Genomic DNA, 14,844 nt, shown 5'->3' on the forward strand with positions numbered 1-14,844 from the left:
CAAGTAAAACACATATTTGTTTGAGTATTTCAGTAATAAATTTATAGAAAAAAATTGAGCATCCCTTCTCTTAAAGCCATGAGGTAAAGGAGTCAAGATTCTTTGAAACTAAACCACTGATATCACTCACTTTAATTGATAGAGCACTCTATCAATGACAGATGTATTTAGGCCTTTTTGGACATTTTTTTAAATGGCTAGATTATATTTTACATAGAAAAGCAAGTAAAAACCTCTCCTGGAGGAGATGCAAATTCATCTTCTATATCTCACTCAGGTGAGTTAGGTACATAGCCAATCTTGCTTGATGTAATTTTGAGAATACTCAGAAGCAAATGGAGACATATGAAAAAGAAACAAAAAAAATTGCCTGAAGTATTATCTAGGACATGACATCTTTGGCTTGTCTTTATTTTGGGACTTCCATGGACTTTGGGAAATAATTCCAGAAGCAACATGCCAATTTTGCTGAAGTCCCACTGTCAGGTACTCAGCTCTGTGTGGAATTAAGCTGTGGTTTTTGGGTATCTGGTCCTATTGTCAGAATAGAGATAGCCCATACCCCTCTGAAGTAATTTAGTCCTACAATTTCTGTGAGCTTTGACCTCAGCCCTCTGGCATTACATTTCCCCACACTCAGAAAGGCATTGCCTCACTGTATTTGTGTGCTTCACTTCTGGGAAATGTAGCAAGATTCTTGCTTGATCTTTATATAGAAATATTCTAAACTGGTGTCCTGGTTTTTGTGAAAGTGGAGCAGACAGAGATAGCAAAGGAGAGATTTAATAAAATTAAAATAATTTAAATTGAGGAATACCTAATAGATTTTAGTTTGTACTTCTCTCTATAACTTTTTCATTTTCATTTGGGTAGTAGTAACTTTATGGTTGCCTTAAGAAAGAATTAAGTTTGGTAGTTTAATATAAAACAAAATAATAAAATGAAAAACTGTATCAGATTCAGCAAAGGGCCAAGACAGTGAAACTTGGCCATAAAGCAAGTCAGTTTTAATTGAAGCTGCATACGAGGCAAAATGTTCAAGTTTATATATTACTCCTGGCAATTATTGAAACCTAAATCGTTCCCTCTTTCTCTCAGGTATGTAGTTAATAATTTGCCACTTCCTTATTATTGGACACTTTAGTTTTAACTTAGGTGTAATATTGAATTAAATACATTGGTTATAATCTGATCCTCCTAATTAGATCAGATACATTTGCAAGTGTGCAATGAAAAGTGCAGTTTGAATGAACATTTCTTTCTTTTCAACTGAAAATATCTATAAGTACTGTCAACCCTGCTAAATGATGATAAATTTTTACCAAAGAAAATGCTTGATGAAGGACATTCAATTGCAATTGCTTGTTGGAAGCAAGGCACACAGCACCAAGGGAATTGCTGAAAGAAAATTCTGCTCTTGCAATGTTTTACTAAGCCTTTACCATTCACTATTGGGAACAGGAAAGTGGGCAAGGCAGATCTTTAATCTGACCACAGTGTTCATATATAGCATACCAGAGGACTATATTTACTTTGATGTAGTAACCACATGTGGCACTCTGTGGGTTACATTCAATGCTGTCCTTGGATTTTGTGCATGTTCAAACACTGCATGAATATAAAGACTGTGAAGTATTAGAGGGAACTACTAGTAGATACTGTGCCTGTTTAAAAAATCTTTTTATTAACATTTCTTGTTCTTTGAGATACAAATACAGTCCATTTCCTTATTACTCTTCAGAAAATTTACAGACATTTCCCTATGCAAACATATTTATTTTTTTGGTTACTTTCTAAATTTGACTGAATTTCAAATGAGTGATTTTTCTGCCATTAATTCTTTATATTTATTTCATATAGGTAAGAAATTGAAATAAGATCATTTGGAATAAAGATACTATTATTTTCTGAATTACACCAAATTTAGCACAGCCATTATACAGCCCTGTAGTTAATTAAATAGTTTCCTTGTTGTTCTGTGTATTGCAGAGGAACGGACACCAGCTGGGAAACCACAGAAAGGACTGGTAGATCCTTACCCAGCCTTTCAAAGAAGGAAAACCACTCGTTTTCTTAAAATTGGAACTCCCTTCTATCAGGACAATCAACTTCAGGTCAAAGTTTACTGGAAGAAGACAGGTTTGTCAAATTTTGCTTTACTATTTTCTCTAAGGAGGACTCTTCCCATCCATCTCAGTGTTGTGGAACCATTAACACAATATTATAAGTAATTCATAGTAGAATCCTACACCCATCCTTTCATCCCTTCATCTTCACATTGGAGGGAAACATTGCCTCTCCTCTTTGTGTTATGTCTGTGTGTATGTCTTACAGGAGGAAATGACATGAGTTAGCTATCCAAAAATTATAGTCAGTCATGCTGGGACACTGAATCTTCACAGAGCTGACACAATTTTTATTTTGGTAGGAATTGCCTCTGTAAAGTTTTAAATTGCAGAATTTGACATTACCCACAAAAGTTCTGAGGAACATATGAATGTTTAGCTTTATGCCAAACTTTATCAGTCGCCTTGATTTAGAACAGAATGGATAGTTGGTCACAGCCAGAAAACATTTTGAAGTTAGTTTTCTTTTAGGCTGCATCCTTCTGGTTTTCAGAAAAGTCTTAACAACAAATTTATGGTTTATTTCTCCAGTCAAAAGGAAAATGACATAAATTTATAGTGTCTATTCACATTCAGAAATAAAAAAGGGGTTTTCCTTTCTTGTTGTCTAAGAGCATATAGGCTGCTCCAGTTTAGCCATAAAGGCTCATATGCTGTTATTTCAAAATGTGCTCACACTGTTCATTTTTTAGCTTGGCTCAATCTACATGTGTAGCAGTACCACTAAATTAAATCCATTCAATTCTTGTGCTTGAACTCAAGGGCTACAAAGTGGATAGTCACGTTTTCATCATGAATTTTTCAAAGAATTTCAGAATTATTTAAGTGCTTTTGGGTTTAGATGTGTGTGGCATCACCCTGAAAGAGGACAGGCTGTATAAATATTCAGTTATGCTATGTAACATAGGAATATGTCACACTGGATATTGTGGATTGTGAGAGGTGTCTTTTGCTTCTTATCCTTTGCCTGCCTTTTTAAATTGTTACCTTCCAGGCCCTGCTATGCCAATTACTTTCAAATCCATCCTTATTCCTCCCTAAAACCTGCAAGCTTTGTTTCAGCTGAGTATGTGCACATTTTGCATATTTGTTCCTGTCTTGGCTATGCTAGGTTTTTTTTCTTCCTTTCCCCCTTATATTTCATTTTTGGGTTGTTTCATGGAAAGCTGGAACAATTTAAAGTTTAAATAAAAGTTAAGTCAATTTTAATCAGGAATGTTCAGTTTACAAAAAAAATGTGGTTTTCGTTACCCAAAGTGAGACTTATATATTCTGAGCTTTGTCAGGACTGATCACCTTGAACTTTAGCCTCTGCAAGTGAGATGTCAACTCATTGTCCAAGCTTCTTTTATTGCTAGAAAAGAAAAGCAGGTGACTTCTGTAGCAATCCATCCCCCACAGCAGCAGAATTGCTCTCTGGAGATGCCTCTCTTCTTTACTGAGGACAGAGGGGAGCCTAGACAGCTCATTTGTAGAAACCTTAGAGATGCCTAATGTCTCCCTGTGAGCTGAGGTTCTATTCTTGGCAATCTGTGCTGAAAAAAAAGAGGGGCAGGATTCAAAGATGAGGAGACAACGATGTCTCCCACAGGCGTCAGACAGGGTTGTGCAACTCACAGTCTGCAGATTCAGCCCAGTGGAACAATCAATCCTGCTGCAGCTGTTTTCCTGCCAGAAGAAAGAGCATGAGTCCTGTGACCAGAATGCCAGCACCCCTACTGACATTCACCTTGTGAATAGTTTGCCAAAGTTAGTTATACTTAATGGAGGGAAAATCCTGAGCAGAACAGCAATATTCTTGTTCCAACACAGATATCTTGAACTAGGTGGCCACTATTTATAATGGTGTTATAGTTATTGAACTTAGAGGCATTGCACCATCTAAATCTGGAGCAGAATCTCACTGTCTGCAACATACCTGGAGGTAATATTTGTATTAAAGGCTATAAATGTCTATAAAAAGAAATAATGCAGTCAGCATCCTTATAGTGACTCAAAGTTTGGAAATAAGAGGATTTCAAAGTGGTGTAATTTCTAGAATTGGAGAATGTCACAGACAGCTATGTCACAGACCTGTCAAAAATGACATGGATTTTCATGCTGTCACCTTGTGCCAGGGGTGTACTAACTGAGTTGCTGAGTTATTGAGTGTACAGTGACTCATCCTGTGTGGAGCTGTGTGCATCCAGTAACATAAGGGGACACCCAGAAACCCATTTTGGCCCTGAGTGGGGGCAAATTCTGTGAGGTGCACTGGGGTGTTTAGGTACATGCCCCAGCCCTGCAGTGGGAGATGCCTTCCTTTTTCCTGCAGAACAAGCAGTGATAGCAAGGGTGTATGAAGAGAGGCAGAATATGGCAGTTCATCACTCTTACCTTCTTTTTTTTTTCTTAAAAAAAGAAAATGTCAGTATTCTGGGTGACAGAACATGCAGTAACTGTGCAGGAACATTGCCTTGTGTGGAACTGAAATATAGGAGCCAGCAGCTTTTATAAGCTCTTGCAAGGGTTTGGAGATTATGTAGTGCATGGATGAGGTACTGTAAATTTGTTAGTAACAATTTACTGCAGAGCAAGTCTGTGTGACTGTGCAAGGAACACAGCAGGAAAATCACATTGTCTTCATGAAAAACAGCAGTTACTGGGACAGCTGTGCTGGGAACTGAACCCACACATCTTTCACCTTTATGAACTGCACTAGATTGTGTTTAGGGACTTGTAGGAGGTAGTAGAGTGCAGCAACTATAATAGGAGATACTGAAAGAGACCTTACCTGAGCCTGCTCAGTGGCATGGCATCTGTTTTTATTGCAGGTAGGCAATTAGAGTTCTAATAGTTCCTGACCAAAAAATTTACATATTTGTATGCTACGTAGTGGGTGAACACAGAAGTCTCTGTTGTTTGCACTAATGTTCTCATTTTTGTGCAGTTTGCTATTAAAAATCAACATATTTTTTTTGGTGGAGAAACACAGCCATTCTATAGTCCTAAATTAGAATGTGTAACTTTAAAACAGAAAAATTAAGAGGCCAGCATGAAACCATGTGAAATAAGTAGGTTGATAAGCGTAAGAGTTACCATGATAAAAAAATAATTAAAGAAATAAATGTCTCAAGATTAAACATGTTGGACATTTGTAAATTGATCAAATTTCAATTGGTTGTAGTTGTCTTTGCTTTGTCTCGTATAGTTTTCAAGTATTTTTGGATTTTCTGTGTTAGACTTCATAACATGAACAGGATGTGGTTGCAGAGATGATGAAATACAAAAATGTTATTTAGATTTTGGATGGGGTTTTTGTTAATATGAAGATTTAAACCAGTATATTATCACAGAACTGCAGAATGGCTGGGTTTTAAAAGGACCTTTGGAGATGATCTAGTCCAAGCTGTCTGCTAAAGCCCGTTCACTTGGAGTAGATTGCACAGGATCACATCCAGGCAGGTTTCAAGTATCTGCAGAGAAAGAGAGTCCATACCCCTTTTGGGCATCCTGTTACACTTGTTTTGTCACCATCACTTAGATGAACATTTCTCTGTTTCAGTTTTTGCACATTGTCCCTTGCCCTGCCACTGGGCACAGCTGAAAAGACCGTGGCCCCATCTTCTTGATACCCATCCTTGAGACCTTTGTAAGCATTGATAAGATCCCCTCTCAGTCTCTCTTCTCTAGGCTGAATGGGCCCAGCTACCTCAGCCTTTCTTCATGAGAGGCTCCAGTCCCTCAGTCATCTTTGCCCTCCACTGGACCAGCCCTAGGAGCTCCATATCCCTCCTGTCCTTGGGATCCCAGAGCTGGTCACAGCACTCAGATGTGGCCTCACCAGGGCTGAGCAGAGGGCAGGATCCCCTCCCTGCTGGCAATGCTCTCCCTAAGGCCCCCCAGGATCCCACTGGCCTCCCTGGCCCCCAGGACACACTGCTGGCTCATGGACAGATGGTTGTCCACCAGCACCCCCAGCTCCTGCTCCACAGAGCTGCTTTCCAGCATCACTCCAGTCTGTGCTGGCACAGAGGGCTGTTCCTCCCCAGGTGCAGGACCCTGCCTTTGCTGAAATCTACAGAACTTTGTTCAACCCTACAGTTGCCCTTGTTATGTTGAAATTGTTTCTTTTAGCTGTAATGAAAACTTTAATAGCTGCTATAACAGCAGTCTTTCTCTCAGTAAAAACCATTATTACTTTTCTATATTAATAACTACTCAGTTTTTTATTGTATTCCTAACTCAGTGGTCATAATATTCTATGCAGACCAGAGATTTTCTAAATTTTTTTAAAATTTCCTCCTAAATTAAGATGGCTCTCTAGAAGAGTTTTTTACTGTGTCCCAACACTGTAGCCTCACAGGATACCACAGATTACAGAAACAGAAGGAAAAACCTGTGTGGATTGCTTATATCATTTAAAGAAAAACAAACATGCTCCTAAGGTTGTTTTAGATGATTTCTTTATTGTCATTGGTCCCATTTTAGCTGAGAAGCTATTTTGCTTTTGAATTTGAATCATTTTACTCAGTCTAAAGAGCTAAATATAGGTCAGTCATAGAAGAGTTTAAATGGGCAGGAGGGACTTCTGGAGGGCAGCTGGTGCAACCATCTGCTCAAAGTCAAACTAACTGTGAAGTTAAATCAAATTATTCAGTTCTGTCTGTAAGGCCCTGTAACAGATATTTTCACTGTTTTTTCAATCCATCCTCCATCAATACAAACCTGCAGAGGCCATCTAGGTGTATTGCAATGTGCCTTATGACTTACAGAAGGTATGGTGATGTCTCTTGACTATTCAAAGACAGTTCCTCCATGACTGAAGATGTTTTCCTCAGTGAACTTTGCAGATGAGCCTCTGGGAAGGCAGTGAAAGGACCACAGTGATGCCATCAGGGCCAAAGCTCTCGGTTTTATATCATCCTTCTGAAGAGAATTCATCAGGCCTCTGTCCTGTGCAACAACTGCATCAGAGGGGGCGTTGCAAACTATTATTGAACTAAACTATTGCTGAGTTTGTTATACAGCAAAGGAGTGACTGCATATCAGTACTCAGAAACTGAACACAGTGTTTGAATAAAAGTCTGAGTAAGGGGATGGATTTCCATATATATGCATCATAATGTGCCACAATTTGGTAAGGAGGAAAGACTTATCTGGGCCTGTTCTTCAAGTGTCATTTCTTAAGTCCCATTAACTTTAGTAAGCATAAGGCATGAATGGAATGTAGAATCTGGACTTTACATTAAAATAAAGCTCTTTCTGAAATAGTCTTTCAGTTTGCATGCTTTGGTATGGTGACAATAATCACTTCAGGATGTATGCTAGCAAAAATACCTCCACACTTCAGGCAGTACAAGGTACTTAGCAAGTGCACATGATGTTGCTAGACAGAGCCATCCAAAAGCATGTTGTATATGAATATAATAGCTTCTTTCTGAAGGAAAAAATGTCTTTTCCTTGCTGCCTTTCACTTAGGTCTGGGATTAGAGAAACAGTACATTCCTTAAGCAGCATGAATCCCCCTTTTGTAAATGAAAAGTAGAATGTGTTTCATGGCCAGATATTTTGGCCGTCTTGATGTGTGAAATTAGAAATCATCAAGTAGTGAAATAAAATTAAACAAATCACTTTTAACTCCTTGTTGCTGAGGTCACAGAGTACCATCTGTTACCAAAAATGGATGCACTCTGAAACCCCTATTTAAAGTGATTGGATACTGGGGATGATTAAGAACCTCAGTATATTGTGCAGTAATCAAGACTGAAAGTGTGAAAATAAAAAATTCTGAAGTTTTCTCTGTTTTTCTGTGGTTGGGCAACTAGAGAGCTGAGTATTGGACTTAGCTGAAAATCCACCAAGTTGCTGCAAATCTGTATATGAAAATTTTGCCCAGACAGACATAAGAAAAAAAATCCCACCTTTTATGAACTCTCTGCATCAATTTCCATCACTTGCTGCAATAATTATAATGCACTAAAATATCAGAATGTAATTTCTTTCCAAAGCGCTTGTCACAACAATATTTTCTAAAGTCATTACTCTGCCTTCACTACTATTTTCTCAGTGCCTGTTATTTGAGTGTAATACAACTCTCCTTGCTCAGGTAAAGCTATAGCTTCCTTTTCTTTGAATTAAGTCTATGTGCATTTACTTCCCCCTGTTTAAATTAAACATTTTAAGTACCTCTAGATATTCAAAATCAATATATCTGCCTCTTGGTTTTGCTTAAAAAGACAAATATTTAAAATGCATTAAGACTTGGCTTCAGGCTTCTTTCTTTGTGTTTCTGTAAATGCTAAAGCAGAAGAAAAAAGAACACCTAAGGCAGGAAGAGGCAGAAAATCTATCATTGTCTGATAAATCAACCAAACAAGAATAATGAATTAAATTACTGAGAAGAATAAAATACAAGGCATGGCAAAGCAAATAGAGAGCTAACACAAATGCTTTTAAACCCAGATCTTAGGAAAACAAAATTAACTTTCACTTAGTTCAGGGACATAAATGAAGTGACTGTGTGTGCTGACTCTTTGTTTGCAATAAGGTATTTCATGTGGCAGGTTTTGAAGTGAAAGCTTTTGTTGTATTCACATTGCTGTACAATTATATTTCCTGGTCCTCGTACCTTCTCTCGATGGTTTTCCCATGGCAGATCTTCCCAGCAGTGGTGTTGCTGCTTCTCGGTCAGGGCTCCTCTCCCCAGGCTCTCCCTGACCACCCCGCCCCCTTTTATCTCACCTGCATGGGCTACAGCTGCTGCCCAATCAAGGACATCACAGCTGCAGCCCATTTACAATAACTAGAACCAGGGCGGGGTCACTAATACAATAGAGAGATCTTCAACTGCCATACATACAATACATAAGTTAACTCAGGCCCCCAGATACACATTCACTCAGCCCCCTACATTTCCCCCTTTACTTTTACCAATTTTACAGTTACAATATACATATCTGTCCCAGCTCTCAGGCTGCCACAGCTCGCAGCTGTCTTTACTTCTGTAGTCCCAGCTCTCAGGCTGCCACAGCTCGCAGCTGTCTTTACTTCTGTAGTCCCAGCTCTCAGGCTGCCACAGCTCGCAGCTGTCTTTACTTCTGTAGTCCCAGCTCTCAGGCTGCCACAGCTCGCAGCTGTCTTGAATACATACATAGAATATATACATATCCTCCTCTTTTTTTCTTTTTCTTTTTTTTTTCTTCTTTTTTTTCCTCTTTTTTTTCTTTTTTCTCTCTTTCCTTGGCTGCATGTTCGAATCACGTCGGGGTCACCAGATGTTGTATTTACATTGCTGTACAATTATATTTCCTGAGCCTCGTACCTTCTCTCGATGGTTTTCCCATGGCAGATCTTCCCAGCAGTGGTGTTGCTGCTTCTCGGTCAGGGCTCCTCTCCAGGCTCTCCCTGACCACCCCGCCCCCTTTTATCTCGGTTACCTGCATGGGCTACAGCTGCTGCCCAATCAAGGACATCACAGCTGCAGCCCATTTACAATGACTAGAACCAGGGCGGGGTCACTAATACAATAGAGAGATCTTTAACTGCCATACATACAATACATAAGTTAACTCAGGCCCCCAGATACACATTCACTCAGCCCCCTACATTTCCCCCTTTACTTTTACTTACTTTACAATTACAATATGTATATCTGTCCCAGCTCCCAGGCTGCCACAGCTCGCAGCTGTCTTTTCTTCTGTTCCAGCTCTCAGGCTGCCAGCTCTCAGCTGTCCTATCTTCTGTTCCAGCTCTCAGGCTGCCACAGCTCGCAGCTGTCTTTAAACACACACACAAATCCCTAGATGTTCTATATTTTAGAGTCCCAGCTCTCAGCTGTCCTATCTTCTGTCCCAGCTCTCTGGCTGCCACAGCTCGCAGCTGTCCGGGGGATTCCATACCTTCTTTCGATGGTCATTGTGGCTGCATGTTCTTAATCACGTTGGGGTCACCAGATGTTGCATTTACATTGCTGTACAATTATATTTCCTGGTCCTCGTACCTTCTCTCGATGGTTTTCCCATGGCAGATCTTCCCAGCAGTGGTGTTGCTGCTTCTCGGTCAGGGCTCCTCTCCCCAGGCTCTCCCTGACCACCCCGCCCCCTTTTATCTCACCTGCATGGGCTACAGCTGCTGCCCAATCAAGGACATCACAGCTGCAGCCCATTTACAATGACTAGAACCAGGGCGGGGTCACTAATACAATAGAGAGATCTTCAACTGCCATACATACAATACATAAGTTAACTCAGGCCCCCAGATACACATTCACTCAGCCCCCTACAAGCTTTCCCATTGATAACACATTCAAATGGTCCTTTCTCGTGGCAGTAGGGCCATTGAGGGTAAAGAAATCCTTCAGTGGCAGTTGGAGTTTCCAGCTCCTACTCTGTAAAGAATTCTGCAGTACTTGCTGAACACTAAAGCATTATTTGGTTTGGTACTAGCTGTTGCATTGGGCAGATTAGTGTTTGAGCAGCTGGCCATATTCTAATTACTGATATTGCAGCAGTAAAATACTTGTACTTCAAGATATCACTATGGTTCAGATGGTTCTTTCAACAAAATGACCTGACTAATTATAGTGAAGTATAAACTAATATATTGGCCTCAGACTTCCAGGAGAATACAGGGACTTTGTCTCAGCAGTGGCTGATTGTGTGGGTATGCATAATATGCATTACTTCTTAGGGATTTAATTAGTAAAGCTGGCTCTAAGCGCAGGACTCTTCAACTAGATCACCTCTTTAGAAATGCACTGGCAGATATTACAGAATTTGCTTTTCCATATGTACTACTCCTGACTCAGATGTCTCTATCTTATGGGCTTCCACAGCATCGAGCCTGGGGAGATAGGTAGTGCTGTAAGCTTTTTTTATCATGGAAAATTATTCTGGAGTTAAAAGAACATCCTGTCAGAAGTGTCTGTGTGGTTCCTATGGTTCCTACCCCTCCCTAACTTTGTCTTTCTCCTTTACCTTGTATTAATGTAGTTTCAGGAAAAAAATCTCTCTCTGCCTTTTTTAAAAGGATGTAAAGGGTAGCATCTGACTGTCTCCAGTTCTGCTTGTTTTGCTTTATGAAGTGCCTATAGGACCCTGGGTTCTGTCCAAATAGAAATACTTACAATACTTAAAATGTTACTAGTGGGAGTCATGAAAAACATCAACCACAAATAATAAAATTTGGTAGAGCAGATGGTTTTCAAATTCTCAAATAGTCTGCATTTGATTAGTGAGGCCAGTTTAAAAGTTTTAAAATTACATTTACAATGATGGCAACATCAGTGGCATCTCCCCTGAAAATGGGACAATATTGGAAAGTCTTTCCAAAGGCACAGTTTAGTGCATTTCTTCATGATTTCACAGGCAGAACAGAAAACCATTACTTGTTGCCTTGCACTTGCTTCCAAACCTCCAGACCTTTCAGGGTAGGTGGTTAAAGCTCTTGGTATGAGAGATTTAGAGGCAAGTTTGTCCAACTGCTAGTCTCAGGAATGTAATTGGAATTGATTCAAAGTCTGCCAGGAAATCAAATAATCACAAGTCAAATCAGAACTACCCACTGAGTTCCCAGAGCACAGACAGCACAGAACACAGATTTTACTTAACAGGCTGGTGTTTGCTGAAGGCTGTACTGGACTGGTTTGTACATTTGTACACTTTATACATTTATTGGTTAATTTTTTAATTTATGTAGTTTGGGCTGTGCACAAGTCCTCAGTATGACCTGAATCATAATCCAGAACATCTTTAGTCATTGTGAAAGTGCTTTTAATTTACCTTAATTTATGCATTTAAAAGAAGTCTTCTTTTAATTCTTAATTTAGTAACTGATAGACATTTAACCCTGATTTCTTTTGAACTTACATGAAAAGTTTAAATAGAAATGTAATTGCAAATTACCTGGTCTGTGAGTTCAATCCAAAGATAGACCATCATTAGCTGGAATGCACATCTGCAGTTGGATTGCAGATACACTTCCAATATTCCATTGCAAAGTCATTTATCAAGACTTAATCCACTTGGAGACGCTGAAGAAATTAACTGGCCAACTAATTAATAAACTCTTGCCTGATTTTTAATTCTTCAGGAAAAAATGCATTTTCAAAATACATTTTCAGCATCTTTATGTACCTTCAATATGTCTGTGTCTGACTAGTACAATTTTTTCAACTTCTAATTACTTCCTGAGTATTAACACAACTTATAAAGCTAATTATTTTAACAACAAACACAGTACTTTTTATAAATATATATGCATACATATATATGCATACATTATGCATACATAATTGAGGGGTAAAATGGCAAGCTTTTTACAATCCAAATATGGAATCACAGAATATTCTGGGTAGGAAGGGACCCAGAAGGATCATTGAGTCCAGCTCTTGGGTGAATGGCCCTTATGGGGATCAGACCCACAACCTTGGCACTGTTAGCACCGTGCTCTGACCAGCTGAGCTCTTCCTCTCCTTTCCCCAAACTGTATCACTAGGTCAGATTAAGTCAAAGCTCTGTCTCACAGGCTTACACTCTCATACCTGGAGCAATCCTACCATTCCTGCTGTGAGTAAAAGGTACTGAGGTTCAGCAGTTTACAGGATGCTTCTCATGTGCTATGGGCTAATAACTGCTCATGAGTGCTCTCTTAGCCTGCCTAAGTTCTGGATGAAGCATTGATCTTTTGATCCAGGGCAGGTTAACCTGTCAGCGGGGAGTCATCATCCTTATGGTGAAAGTGGTTTAAACTAATGAGTGTCCTCTTGTAAACTGGGTCAATTTTCCTCCACGTGCATCTTTTTAATCTCTATTTTTAATTAGCTGGTTTATAAGGTGGCCATAAAACCAGTCTCATAAACACTACAAATAGGAGAAGGAAACGGGACTATTTGAAGGACTAGGTAGAGTTGGAGGAAAAGAAACCAGAAAAAACAGTTTCTGAAACTGAAATTATAATCTAATTTTTAAGATGACCCATATATGCAGCTGATGCTGATAATGAGATGTTAATGTCAGTTTCTTTTGCTCCTGTGACCATAAACTAGATGCAAAAATATCCATAGTAGTCTAGACCAAAGATCCCACCCAACAGGTGTTCTGTCCTTGGCAGTGGCCAAAAGCCACTCCAAAGGAACATAAGAATAGGGCAAGAGTGTAACAGCATTTCTGCATATTACTGTCCCAGCTTCAGACAACTTCTAGGTAGTCAAAATTCCTGAACCCAATGTGATTTCACTGTATTTATTCACTTCTGATGAATTTATCTTCACAATAATATCCAGTGTCCTATGAGAGTCACCAAGATTCAGGGTGTCTGAAACATCCTGAGTGATGGAGTTCCTGAGTTTTATGTGCTCATTCCATGTAGAACCACTTTTATTTTTTTGTCTTGGAGCCAACTCTTCCACATTTATATGAATCTTAATTCTTGCTCTGTTTACCTTGTCTGTATGCACATGATTTTATAGATATTTAACCTGGTTTTGCTGTATTCTGTTTCTCGTAGACACATGAATCTTAAACTGCAGATGTAGAAGCTGCAGAATAATGTCGTAAATTTTTTGAATACCAGTTCAGCAAAGCAACATCCTGGTATGATGTTCCATAATGCATATCAGGAAAGTCCAGTTTTGGAACTCCATGGATCACTGCATGCAAACCTACCCATGTATGGCTTTTGCGTGAGGTCTGAGAGAGAAGGGAGTAGCTGGTCCATCCCTGCCTCTCTTCCCACTGTGGAATTAGGGGCAAGATGAGTCTGTACTTTGGCTCAGGAATTGGGTGAGATTCCAAGATTACTTACCCCCAATACAGTAAACTTACACAGTCTGCTTGTCTAAATTATTTTTCAAAGTTAAACAGAAGTCTAAAGTTAATGGTAGAATACCTGGTGGCATTTTCAGTGTATGTATAACCTTGGTGAGCCTTGGATTTGTTTGTTTGGGTTTTTTTTCTTTTCCATTAAATTCAGGTCTGGGATGCTTAGCTAGCTTTGAAAATCTAGCTATGAGGGAATAATGTAGAAAGCCTCTATTCAGGCTACAAGCAGCTATTGTGAGACTTGGAGCTTACAAGAGGCAAATTTCCTTGTAATGGAAAACCAGAATGAGATACTGTTGAACTCGCTTTGTATAGGATGTTGTGTGTGGGAAAATAAGTAAGGGTAGAGGTAATCCGGCTTAGAGATGATCCCAGGCTTAAATCCCTCAATATAAACATCTTCAAACCTTGAGGCTTCCTAGGTCCAGATATGGACATAAATACTGTGTCTCAGGCCTGTCTTTAAATTACACAGTAATTGTTAATATCATTTTTGGAAAGGCTTACTGTTCTATTATACAAAGAATGTGTTCTGTAGAAAGAAAGTTTGTTTTAAATGGCATAACGTGAGAAACAAAATCTTCGTAATTTAATCGAAACTGCTTATATTCCATGTAAGAGCAGGAAACAGTATGGTTTGTCTTCTTAAGAACTGTTTGTTGAGTGAAGTTTAAATGTCAGCTGAAGGTTTTGGTGTTATTTTTTAACATACTGCTTGAATAGGTGATTATTAAAAAGCTTTTTTTCTCAAGAGGTGTCACGAGTACTGTGAATTTCATAACCAAACAAAACTTTGAATTTTCTTTTTTTTACACCATCAGGTGAATCAATGCAGAGGAAGCAAAAGACACAGAGCTGTTATAATTTATTTTTTTTCAAGAGAACTTACCTAAAACACCTGTGACAAAACAAGTGGT

At 39.1% G+C, this 14,844-nt stretch overlaps 1 protein-coding gene across 2 annotated transcripts in view; it reads left to right on the forward strand.

Annotated features, from left to right (window-relative positions):
* ANOS1 (anosmin 1) overlaps positions 1–14,844 on the forward strand; it is a 135,348-nt gene that overhangs the window by 101,385 nt on the left and 19,119 nt on the right. For both annotated transcript variants that reach the window (XM_063147910.1, XM_063147911.1), the window contains one exon: positions 1,990–2,139. In XM_063147910.1, the coding sequence (XP_063003980.1) occupies positions 1,990–2,139 (150 nt within the window). The remainder of the gene's footprint in view (positions 1–1,989; positions 2,140–14,844) is intronic.

This window comes from Melospiza melodia, chromosome 2, assembly GCF_035770615.1.
Source record: "Melospiza melodia melodia isolate bMelMel2 chromosome 2, bMelMel2.pri, whole genome shotgun sequence".
Lineage (NCBI taxonomy): Eukaryota > Metazoa > Chordata > Aves > Passeriformes > Passerellidae > Melospiza > Melospiza melodia.